This window comes from Crotalus tigris, unplaced genomic scaffold (assembly GCF_016545835.1).
Source record: "Crotalus tigris isolate CLP2741 ecotype Arizona unplaced genomic scaffold, ASM1654583v1 scf7180000017680.1116333, whole genome shotgun sequence".
NCBI lineage: Eukaryota > Metazoa > Chordata > Lepidosauria > Squamata > Viperidae > Crotalus > Crotalus tigris.
The window spans coordinates 905,577-917,857 of NW_024096562.1; the positions used below are offsets into that span (position 1 = coordinate 905,577).

The window sequence follows — 12,281 nt, forward strand, 5'->3', positions numbered from 1 at the left end:
CAATTCATCCCTTCTTTTGCCGAGATTGCCCTTCCTCTTACAGAGCTACTCAAGACAGGCAAAGGAGGAGGGAAGCCACGACCGGGCCAACCACTAGCATGGACAATGAGCTGTCAAACAGCTTTTGAGAATTTAAAGAGACTATTTGCCGCTGAACCGGTTCTAAAGCACCCCTGTCCAGGGGAACCCTTTGTGATTCAAGCCGACGCCAGCGATGTGGCGGTTGGAGCAGTGTTACTTCAAAAGAACAAAAATGGGATCCTGCAACCCTGTGCCTACACCTCTAAGAAATTCACGGAGAGCGAGCGAAGATGGGCAATCTGGGAGAAAGAGGCCTTCGCAATTAGGTGGGCGCTATTGAACTGGCGACACTATCTAGAAGGGAGCAAGGTGCCATTTGAGGTATGGACTGATCACAAGAACCTAGAGGCACTGAAAACTCCTCGCAAATTGTCACCAAAGCAAGTACGGTGGGCACAGTACTTTAACCGCTTCAACTTCACTCTAAAGTACATACCAGGAGGAAAGAACTTTCTAGCTGATGCGCTATCCCGGTTACCCCAGTACAAAAGTGAGCGAGAGCAGGTTAACGAGGCAATTATTCCCAATCCACAAACTGTCACTCAACTTACACCTCGCAGGGTCCCCAATCCGGATGACCCTGGAGTGAAGAAAATAAAACGAGAGCTCCTCACTGACCAATGGTTCAAAGATAATCAATCGTCCCTAACATGCAGAGATGGCTTGGCATACAAAGGGGGGAAGTTATATTTGCCAGAAGCGCTCCGTCTTAATGCTCTCAACCACAGCCACGATGTAAAGCAAGCTGGACACTTCGGATATTTGAAAACCCTACACCTCACCCGCCGGCAATTCTGGTGGCCGGGGCTGAAAAAGGATGTGGAAAACTATGTAAAAAGTTGTACAGTATGTGCTACAATGAAAAGAATCCCGGGGAAAACTCCTGGGTTACTGCAACCCGTGGCGGACCCTTCTCAACCCTGGGAAGAAATAGCTATGGACTTTATAGTGGACCTACCTGAAAGTAAGGGAAATACTGTCATTTGGACTGTGATAGACCTGTTCTCGAAACAAGCTCATTTCATCGCCTGCAAAGGACTCCCATCCGCCCAACGCCTGGCCAAATTGTTCCTGAAACATATCTACCGGCTGCATGGTGCCCCTAAGCGAATAATCTCAGACAGGGGGGTGCAATTCACAGCGAAGTTTTGGAGAAATTTCCTTACATTGATTGGATCATCTCAAGGGTTATCATCTGCTTTTCATCCAGCCACCAATGGGGCCGCTGAAGCCGCTAACAAAATGGTGGAGCAATATCTTAGGTGCTATGTTTCCTACCAACAGACGAACTGGACTGATCTCCTCCCTTTTGCGGAGGTGGCATACAATAATTCCGTGCACAGCAGCACCGGCTACACGCCTTTCAAAGTAGCCACAGGGAAAGAATTCAACCCAATACCTGAATATCCTCAGTTGCCCTCCGCTTCACAGACACTTGATCAATGGGTGAGAGGATGGGAAGAAGTTTGGAAAAACACAAAAACTGCTTTAAAAAAGACTTTTGAAACCTATAAAAAGCAGACTGATAAAAAGAGGGCTCCCCAAAGAACATTCCAAGTTGGGGAAAAGGTCTATCTGTCAACTAAATATCTACGCCTCAAATTGCCCAGCAAGAAATTGGGACCAAAATTCTTGGGGCCTTTCCCCATAGTAAAGGTCATCAACCCAGTCACAGTACAACTAAAACTCCCTAAACTGTTAGGGAAAATTCACCCAGTTTTCCATTGTAGTTTGTTGAAGCCTTATCGGGGCTCCACTTTGAGACCTCCTCCAAAGAAGGCACCTGGACCCCTCGTAGTGGCAGGGCAGACCCACTATGAAGTGAAACGTATTCTTGACTCCAGAATCTTTAGAGGGAAATTACAGTACTTGGTACAATGGAAGGGATACCCATTGTCTGAAGCCACCTGGGTGAAATCTAGTGAAGTGAACGCTGACAGATTGATCGAAAAGTTTCATGTGAAACACCCCAGCAAACCGAAAGATAACCCTTAACAAATGCTTTTGTTTTCCTTACAGGATCTGTCCTTCTTGTAAGGGGGGCCGGATGTCAATGCTGCAAATACTGTATATTCTTGCTTTGACAATATGCAAAACTGTTGGGCATTTATTGGGTTAATACTTAGCTTAGACTGGGCGGGGGGAAAAAAGCCTGGGAAAGAAAGAGGAAGTAAACTTTTGACCTTCTCACTAATTGGATAATGTGACCTGTGACTGCATGAGAGGGAGGGGTTGAGCAAGGAAAGCTTGATGCCAGCCACCGGAAGTTCAGATTCTGGCATCAATTAGTCCAATGTTGACCGGCATAATTTGTAGCTCTGCAAATAAAGACTTTAGGAAACATGCCTGAAAGTTTTTTGAAGTGCTTCATTAGTCGGAACTTGTGACAACAACTTTCACCAGAAATACAAGTGGCTTCCACCCTTACCTGCAATTAAACCTATATTTTGGCCTTTAATTGAATTTGGATGTCACTAATAGGAGAATTGTTCATAAGGTAGTTTTAATGAAATTTGCATTTTTTTCTAAGTTATACTGGTATTAATCTACTATTTCCCCCTCAGAGCCCATGATGGTAGGTATAAATATTGTTAAAAAACAATAAGGGTGCACCTTTTTATGCTTGTAGATTGTGTACCTCATTGCTTTGGTTAGCGTTACTCATACTTTTCTAAAGAGTGGGAAGAAAATTTTTCACAAGGGCTCTGGTAAGGCCATGGGGCAGCATTTCATGAATAATATTTCTCTAATTCACTCTGGCCTGAATTCCACCTGGGCAAAGGTGAAGGAAGTGAACAGGGAGAATCTTGTTATGTTGCATTCATCTAGCTTTGTTGACTCTGAGGAAGTGGATAGGATGAATTATGATATGAGTTTACACTTTTCCAAAATCTGATAACAGTTGCAGTGAAAAACATGACATCAAAAATATTTAGACAATAAGGACCCAAAATCAAAATAATGGCCAGTATTTGCAATATCAGAGACAGAATATGAAGTTTTGCCTGTTAACAAAAATCTGGGCAAATAGCATGTTACTCCATCTGCCTCTTCACTAAGGCTAAAACTGGTTCAAAACAGGAAATAAAAACTTAGACGCCTTGCTTTTTATAATTGGTTCCAAAATCGCTCTAAATCTGTTCTGTCTTGCCCTTTGCATCCTTATTATTCAACAAGGCTGTTATGGCCTATTCCTATAGTACAGTATGATTACAGCTTATAGTATTGTATCTTGAGGGGCAGAAAATTTACAACAGCTGGTAAAAATCACACCCTGCATGTGTGTAATAAATTTTAACCATTTCTAATCTCTAAGTGATATAGATCTCTGTTGAACACACATTACACTCCAAAAACAGATTTTTTTTATTACAGTATATCAGATAATAAAGTTAAGAAGATGGAGAGAATGTAATCAATAGTTGGCTTTGACACAAACATCATTAAACAATTATAAGAAATTATTCCAATTCCAAGAGATGTGGTAAAATCTGCAGAAAAGAATTGGTGCTTCAGTTATTACAAAACCAGGTTTCATTTTGTTTAAGAAATGGTGGATAAAACTAACTTCAGAGAATATTCTTGGACCTGAAGTCACAAAAAAAAAATTACCTTCTGACATTTTTCAGTATAGGTACAAACATACAGTAAAGTAACCTCTTACTCTAAATTAAAATACAACAATGACATCATATAAAAATATGCAGACTAGACAATCTAAATAACAGTTATATAGAATATATATAATACCTAAAAGAAACACTTCTGATTTCAATTTTGCATTCATTTTTAATATTTTCTGACTCAAATGATATATCCAATCCCAATACTTCTTGGTAGTCTTATATGTCCACCAAAGATACTTTCAACAGATTACATTTCCAACAAGTATTTGAGTTAAAAGCAACAATACATCATCTTATAAGGATTTTCTTTCAAATTATAATTTAGTGAAAATTTCAGTCCATTAATCCATTTTGTTCCATTGATCCAGCATAATATTATATCCAAAGGTTTTTTGCTCATTTAATCATATACTCATTAAGATTTATCCTCATTCATTTTCAACAATTTATGTACCTTGGCAATGAGGTGTTTCTCATTAGTACATAATTCCCTTTCAAAATCTGTTTCTTTCATCTGCAAACACTTTTTTTTTCTGGCCAATTTAAACTTTTTTGCCTATTGTGCATAGGCAAACCATGAACAAATATAACCCTTTTCCAACCTTTCTCCTTTTTAAATTTAGGTTCTCAATAAAAAAATCATAGAACAGAATAAGTAAACCAAGTTTATGTAACTATCATTTCTCTTCAAAAAGGCTTACTGGGGTGACAGTCTTGCTTTATCTGTTCCAGATGCTCAGTATGGCATATCTAACAACATGATTTTTAAAATCTAACTTAATCTTAAGTTTATCATGCCAAAGACAGCCATGCCTCCCAGTTCAGGTACCAATAGCTAAAGGTTCATCATACAGGGCTGAAGATCTACTTTCAACAGCAGAAGTGAGCTCTGTTTGCCTAAGCACTCCAGTGTGACTGACTTGAAAATGAAATTTTATTTTATTTTTATTCTCTATCTTAAAACATTGATACAAATATCAATGTTGAAAAGTGTGAGAAGTGTATGGTCTTTTCCTCAAGATTAATCAGCTTTAAATATCTGCGATAACATTAGCACTTCTTTGCATTGGACAAAAATCCAGAACTGCTGGATTGTGAATCTCTGAGGACAACAGTGATATTTTAGAACAGTTTAACAGAGCTTCTATTGTTTTCCTTAACACGTTCCTGTAACAGCTGTCACTACTAAGTGGCTCATGATAATTACAATATATGTTGAAATTGATCAGGTGGTTAAATATGTAAAAATAAGACTTTATATTTGTAGTAAATACATTTAGTTCTTCAGTTGCCTTTTTGTATATGGAAATTCCTGTATATAAATATCTCTGTGTTCCCACAGTATTAGTATTGTTGGAGAGTCATTGAAACTGCCACAGAGATAGGTTGTAGAGACCATTGTGAGATACTACATTGGAGGTGTTTTTATTTATTTATTATTTTATTTATTTAATTTTTGTTTTACCTGTCCTGCTGGCTTCTGAGCTTCAAGCTCTATGAGAGGAACACAAGCTTGATCGCTTTGCAGGTCATCCTCAGTAGGCTGTATAAAATTAACTAGGGTGAAATTGACAGATTGGTAAGGTGCCAGGCCACTGGGATTCCCCCCTCCCCCATTTATGTAGAAAGGAGACTTCTCTTGCTTTAAAACCAATGGCAACTAAGAATGAGATTTTTTTATTTTTTATTCATTTCAAGTTAGCAGAAGTGAAAGCAATCATGGATAACATTTTGAAGTTTTGAAGAATAATGAAAATAATATAGCAATGCCTTATGTCTGCTTAAGGGCCACATTATTACTTGATTTACTGATCTTTGCAGTACAGGTAGTCCTCGACTTACAACAGTTCATTTAGTGACCATTCAAAGTACGATACTTGCAGGGTCCTGGGGTCATGTGATCCTCTTTTGCAACCTTCTGACAAATAAAGTCAATGGAGAAGCTAGATTCACTTAACAACTATCAGTGATTCACTTAACACCTGTGGCAAGAAAAGTCATAAAATGGGGCACACTTAGCAACATAAAATGTGGGCACAATTAAGGTCCTGTAAACTGGTAACATTTCTATCCAGAATTCTCTACTAATTTTAAATTTTGGGGCACATACTGGCCTCAACCTGTAAGCAGATTATTTCTGTATAATCAATAATAACACAATTAGAATGATAGTGAAAGTATGTGATTATTGTAATCACTCTCAATTTTTTTATAGAATCTAGAATAAAACATGTTAACATTCTACAAGGGGTTACAGTTCAGGAGCTGTGCAGAAAATATAACACAGCTATTCTTTTCAGTTTAATGATTCGCGGTTCCAGATATTCAGATAGATGCTTTGCATCATTTTCCAATGGCATCATTACAGAGCTGTCGGAGAAGTATTATTCAAGAGCTTACATGCTTAAATATTTGCTTCACTATGGGTAGATATATTGAGACAAATTTTCTGTTATCTATATTCAACAGCTTTTATTAATGTTTTATTATGATTATATAATTATTTATTGAAACCTCTACTAAATATTTCAAAACAATATATAAGGCAGGAACAAAAAGGAATAAAAAAACTTGTAAGTTTATGACCAATATGACATGGGGCCAGGATATCTGACAAACCACCTTTCTCTGATTGTCTCCACCTTTGCCCATCAGGACTAGTAAGAGAGGCATGCCCTGGGTTCCCTCTATTTAAAAAATGTCACCTAGTAGATCTCAGGAAAGGTGTCTTCCATTGTTGCACCTTTCCTCTGAATCATTATTTCCAGTGAGATTAGATAGCTCCTATCTAATTGTTAGATCAGATAGCACCTATCTGATTGTTCTCCGAGCTATGGGAGATAAGAGTTTAGGTGAGCCTGTGAAATGTTAATTTATTGCTGATGGTCATCCTTGCTTTCCTTCTTTTTTTGCTTTCTTTCTGTCATGTATTTATTTTCATTTTCCTTATTCTGTATTCTGTAACTGTGCCTACTGCCCAACCATTTTAATGAGTTGGAAAGCTAGCTAAATCAAATCATATAAGTAATATTAATATATACTTATTATAAACTTTAATTACAAATGTATTTTGAAGTGATCGTCAAAAAATGCCCATGTTTTTAAGCAGAATATATAATAAAATATATATGCATGTAATTTTCCTTATAGGAATCAAGAAGGGCTGAAGTCACAAGAAAAGGTAAGCAAATACAAATTGTTACTTTTTATTATTACGTTTATAGCCCTTCAGGTATTTATTTCTTCAATGTGAGTAAACTTATTTTGTTGTTAAAATACAAATCTTCAAGATTAAAACGAGTTATTTGGGTTTTCAGTTATTCTTAGACAATGTATTTTTTTTTTAAAAAAAATTGAAATTAAAATGTTCCCCTGATGCTTGATTTCTTGGTATGCCATTGTGGTATGCAGTAAATTGAGAACTTTGTTTTGGCATATAAAAGTCTTTAGAGTCTCTTGAAGATCAACATGATAGTAATAGGTATTTTATATACTGATAAAAACACACTCTTTTCAAAGTATAGCTCAAAAACTGTATACAGTGGTGTGCAACTGATAAATGTTTCTTTAAAGAAGAATCTTTATTGAGGTATTTACAATATTGCAATATTTCTTTAAAGTATCCTGTTTTGATGAGCTGCTATATTAATATAAGTGTAGTTTATTTAGCAGTGAACAATCGATTATAACAATCACAAAGAAATTGTGTTCTGGATTGGCTGAAAATGTTTATACTTAAAAACAGACATATAACTTAGGAATCCTCATCACTATCATTAGTAATTTTCAAATTATGCTCAAAATTGCTCACAAAAACAATCTTAAAACTTCATTGTTTAATTGAAGGAAATTGCCAAGGATCTATGTTGAATGAAAAACTTTAAATTCAAGAAAAAGCTTCTCTTTAGAACACCAATATAGAATATAAAAATTACAATTTCCATTCTCCCCAGTTACTAAGTGGTTGAGGTTGATAAGAGTCAAAGTCCTTCTAAGTCAGGAAGATCTTTGATTTTGAGGTTTACTTATAAACTTTTCTAATTATTTAAATGAGTTATCAGTAAAGCAGAATGTGCCCAGTATCCTAGTAGTTTTTCTTATTATCCATCATAATCTATAATCATATAACTTCTTAATAATAAATAAATAATCCATCTTTGTTCAAGTAGCCTTCCTAAACCTGGCAGTTGGTGACAGATATTCTTAAATCATATTTACAGCACATTTGGATAGAAAGGCTGGACTAATGTAAATGACTAATATGTATATCTAAACTGCACAGTTCATGTATACAGTAAGAATAGACTTTGTATTTCAATCATAGCCAAACTTCATTTTAACCATTTGCTTTACTTATTTTAACTTTGGAGTGAAGAAAGCAACTGAAACTAGTGTAGTGCAGCAGCTGCTCTGATTCTTTCTGTCAACTGCCTCTTGGGTTAAAGCCAAAAGGTTATTGGCAAAATGTCAGGACTGTTGTGTGATTAGGGTTTGATTGATGGCTGTCTAAGAATGTGGAAAGAGTCTTGAAGTGCTGAAAAACAGAAACCATCCATTTTTTTCTATTCAATGTGCTTTTCTTCTCCTACAAGTAAGAGGTTGCAGTTGGTGTACTGAGAGCCTGTTATGGGGTTAGGGAGACAAAGTATTTCAAATTTCCTTGGTACAAAGCTATAATCCTTTAGTACTAATTGGCAATGGTCAGATACTGATTCAAAATCAGTAGAGAATTTAAGGTTAACTTTTCAGTTGTGTTTAACAGATGCTCTTGTCAGGTTACAGGTTGATGAACAATTTGTCTGTTTTTAGCCTCTATTTGAAGTGATTCTCACTGAACAAGTAAAATAGATACAAAATAAGTCATAGAAATATAGCGCACATAAAAAGTATGTAAAATAAATAGGATAAAACTAAATGACATTCATCCAGTAGCAGGCTACATCAACAGCATTGTCTCTCACCAGCATGAGGTCGTCCTCCGTACAAGTTGAAGGACATCATAAGCACCATAGCATATGTAAGATAACTTGTTCTTCACATTCACACAGAGAATATCCCATATTTTAATCTTACAGAAGACAATTATTTCATATTAAAAGCTTCTTGTAGGGCCCTACAAACTTAGTTTCTACTTGTTTCAGAGTATATAATTCACGTCTGTACTTTCAAAGTCATTCATAAGTATACCAGAAAAGTAGTGTAAAGAAATAATATACACTACAGCAATAGGCAAGTTTGGGTACCACATTCCACAATTGCTGCTTGTACACAAGTACATATTTCTATTACATGCCTTTATGTAAAGTATGAGCAGTACTGCCTCAACAGTATATAGTGAAAGTATGTGATGATGTGGGAAAAAAAATCATATCTGTTTTTACATATAATACAAAGTGCTTATCCACTCACATAATATATGAACAATAATAACTGGAGGGACCAACAGCTCCCATAAACAATCTCTAAAGCAGTATTAGGCATTACTTTAAAAAACAGATTAAGAATCTGAATAAAAAGTTTTAAAATGATAGAGTGTATTGAATGATGAAGCAGCTAAAGTACAGTATATCTCTTTGGTTCTAAATTCTCTGTAAAGGAGCCCATAGGATCCAAAGGACTAACAGTGTTCTTTTTATTTAACAACAACTTCCAGAGTAATGAAAATACAGATTTTGAGCAGCCAATAATTTTAGAGTAGGAAGCTATAAATAATGCTTTCTTTCAACACTGAATTTTAATGATAAATACTAGCAAGGAAAGGAACCAATTTCTTCCCCACCCCCATTCACAGCATTTGCAGTTGTAAGTCATATTTTGCTACAATGTGTTTGCTTTCATCAATCACTTTTTCCCAATACAATCTGTCAAAGTAAGCACTTTTGAATTGTAGACAGCAACACAAACAGTAGATGTGAGGAATTTCTTTAATGCCAGTCTGAACTTTGCCTCCCTGTAATCAGAAAGTGTTTGAAGATTTACAAGCATTGGCACTGAAGTCAAGATGGCTGATCACAGATAATACCCCAGAGAATTTTCTAAAGAAAAATCAGGAGATATATGTTATATTACTATATTTGTGTCAAGGTAATAATTTAACAGCTAACCAGCTTGTATAATTGAGATTTATGATGTACTGATGGGAATGACTCAGCAGGGTCTATTTCCCTGTAAGAACCTTTGTGTAAAAGGGAAGGCTCTGCTGCTGTGTTCTCTCTCTTCTGTTTCCATCTGTAACTGCTGTTTGTTAGAGCCTGCTGTATTAACACGTGTATGTATATTGTCCTTGGTGTATGATAGATAGTGTAATATAAACCACCATTTAATATAGACCACTGTTTACTGTGTTTACTCCTGGGTTTTCTCAGCGCAATAAGACTGCATGTTCTGACAATTTGGGTCACTTGTCTGCCCCTCAATTCTTCCTATGACAATATCCTATTTAAAATATGCTGCATTTAACAACAAAAAAGCAATATAAACAAGTACAGGCAGTTCTTGACTTACAACAGTTCACTCAGTGACTGCAGAAAGTTACAACTGCATTGAAAAAAGTGACTTATGACCATTTTTCACACTTACGACCACTACAGCATCCACATGGTCAAGTGATTAAAATTTGAATGCTTGACAATTGATTCATATTTATGATGGTTGCAGTGTCCCAGGGTCATGTAATTACCTTTTACGACCTTCTGACATGCAAAATCAATGGGGAAGCCAGATTCACTTAACAACTGTATTATTAACTTAACAACTGCAGTGATTCACTGAACAAATGTGGCAAGAAAGGTCCTAAAATGGGCAAAATTCACTTAACAACTGTCTCATTTAGCAACATAAATTTGGGGCTCTGTTGTGGTCGTAAGTTAAGGATTATCTATATTTTATTTTTATATTGTTTCATATCTCATGCTAACTTAAAATGTGGAGCATTCTTGTTTTAGTAGTCACAAATCAAGTCCATTTTGTATATAAAGCATGACTTGTTATTCAGTCATCTCCAATGCAACCCCACAGACCATAGCATGCCAGGCCCTCCTGTCCTCCATTGTCTTCCTGAGTCTGCACGGACTCCTGCTCATTGTATCGATGACACTATCTAACCATCTCATCCTCTGCCATCCCCTTTTCCTTTTGCCTTCAATCTTTCCCAACATCAGGGTAGCTTAGTGTGAACAAATTACGGTTAAAGAAAACATGACCTTTGCATGAGAACACAAGTTTCATGTGAAAGTTACATATTTATTTTGTATTGAATTTCAGAAGATTAAGTTGTGAAGGCCACTCCTATACTAGGACTTATTTGGGAGAGTGCTTCTCTGCAGTCAGCTGGAATTAAACTGGTGCCAATATTATTCTAGGAACTTGTTTTTCATGACCAATATCTTTCTATAAAGTTTACGAAGACATGAAACTCATTTGACAAATGTCTGTTCATGAGGCATTGGAAAATAGGGACAGGAGGTGTTCTGCAGAGACAGCGATTTAAAGTCCTGGTTTGTCTGATAATCCCTAATTGACTGACTTGGATTGATGGAATAAACCAGGGGTCCCAAACCCCCATTCCGTGGACCGGTTCCGGGCTGTGGCATGCCAGTCTGCACAAAGCCCCATCCATGGGATGCAGGCAGCACACAAAACCACACACTCTCCAGTCTGTAGAAAAACCTTTCTCCATAGAACCAGTCCCTGGTGCCCAAAAGGATGGGGACCTCTGGAATAAACAGACAAATAGATACATTTGTCCAATAGGACATAGATATGTTCCAAGTCCATGAAGGAGGCTAGGGAGGGCAGACCCTTAGTAAATCTGAAGCAGATAAGGTGAATGGCCCCTTTTTCTGAGTTGTCTTTTTATTTCTCTTTTCCAGCACTTTTTTTTAAAAATGGTCTACAGCATTTTTCCTTCCTGTTTTCTATTTTTCCCTTCCACCTGTTTGGCTCACCTTCTCCTATAGATTCTGAAAGGAAAGATATGAACTGATTCTATCCTCCCCCGAAGAGTAGTCAGTGGTACTTAGAAGGGGGAGAGCAAAAATGGCTTTGAACTCAACAAAAAATTATATTCTACCCAAGATTTTGCTAATGAAATCAGGGTAGACTCTTCCTTTCTTAAACACTTCTTTCTGTATCATTGTCCAAGAAGTGATATAAGTAATTAGGAATCAGTGTGGATGGTCTCTGATTTACTTGCACAATATAAATCATATGAAGAACCAAGATAGATACTGTTCAGAATCTACTGAAATGTTAGATAACTGCAACATACTGCTTAGATGTACTTAAATGTATTTTAGCTTTTTTCAAGAGTGGCAGATGGTCACATTATCCAATCTAATTAGTATTACCTTTTGTGTTCCTCTTGGTTGTCATAAAATCTAGTGACACCCAGCTCTTGACTCAGCAGTACCTGCTGCTATCCCTCCCAATGTTTATTCAAGTGATTTCTCCTTTTGGAGCAGTTTTGCTCTTATTATTTTCATATACCCTGTTTAGCAGTTCTGCAGGATTGCTCATTATTATTCTGCCCTTAATGGGTGCTTCACATGTTCTGATTTTGCCCTATTTTTCAGC

General features: G+C 36.6%; 1 protein-coding gene across 1 annotated transcript in view; it reads left to right on the forward strand.

The window, feature by feature from the left end:
- Window positions 1-12,281, forward strand: part of FSTL4 (follistatin like 4) — a 150,173-nt gene that overhangs the window by 34,965 nt on the left and 102,927 nt on the right. The window contains exon 3 of the mRNA XM_039337466.1: window positions 6,858-6,888. Coding sequence (XP_039193400.1) covers window positions 6,858-6,888 — 31 coding nt within the window. The remainder of the gene's footprint in view (window positions 1-6,857; window positions 6,889-12,281) is intronic.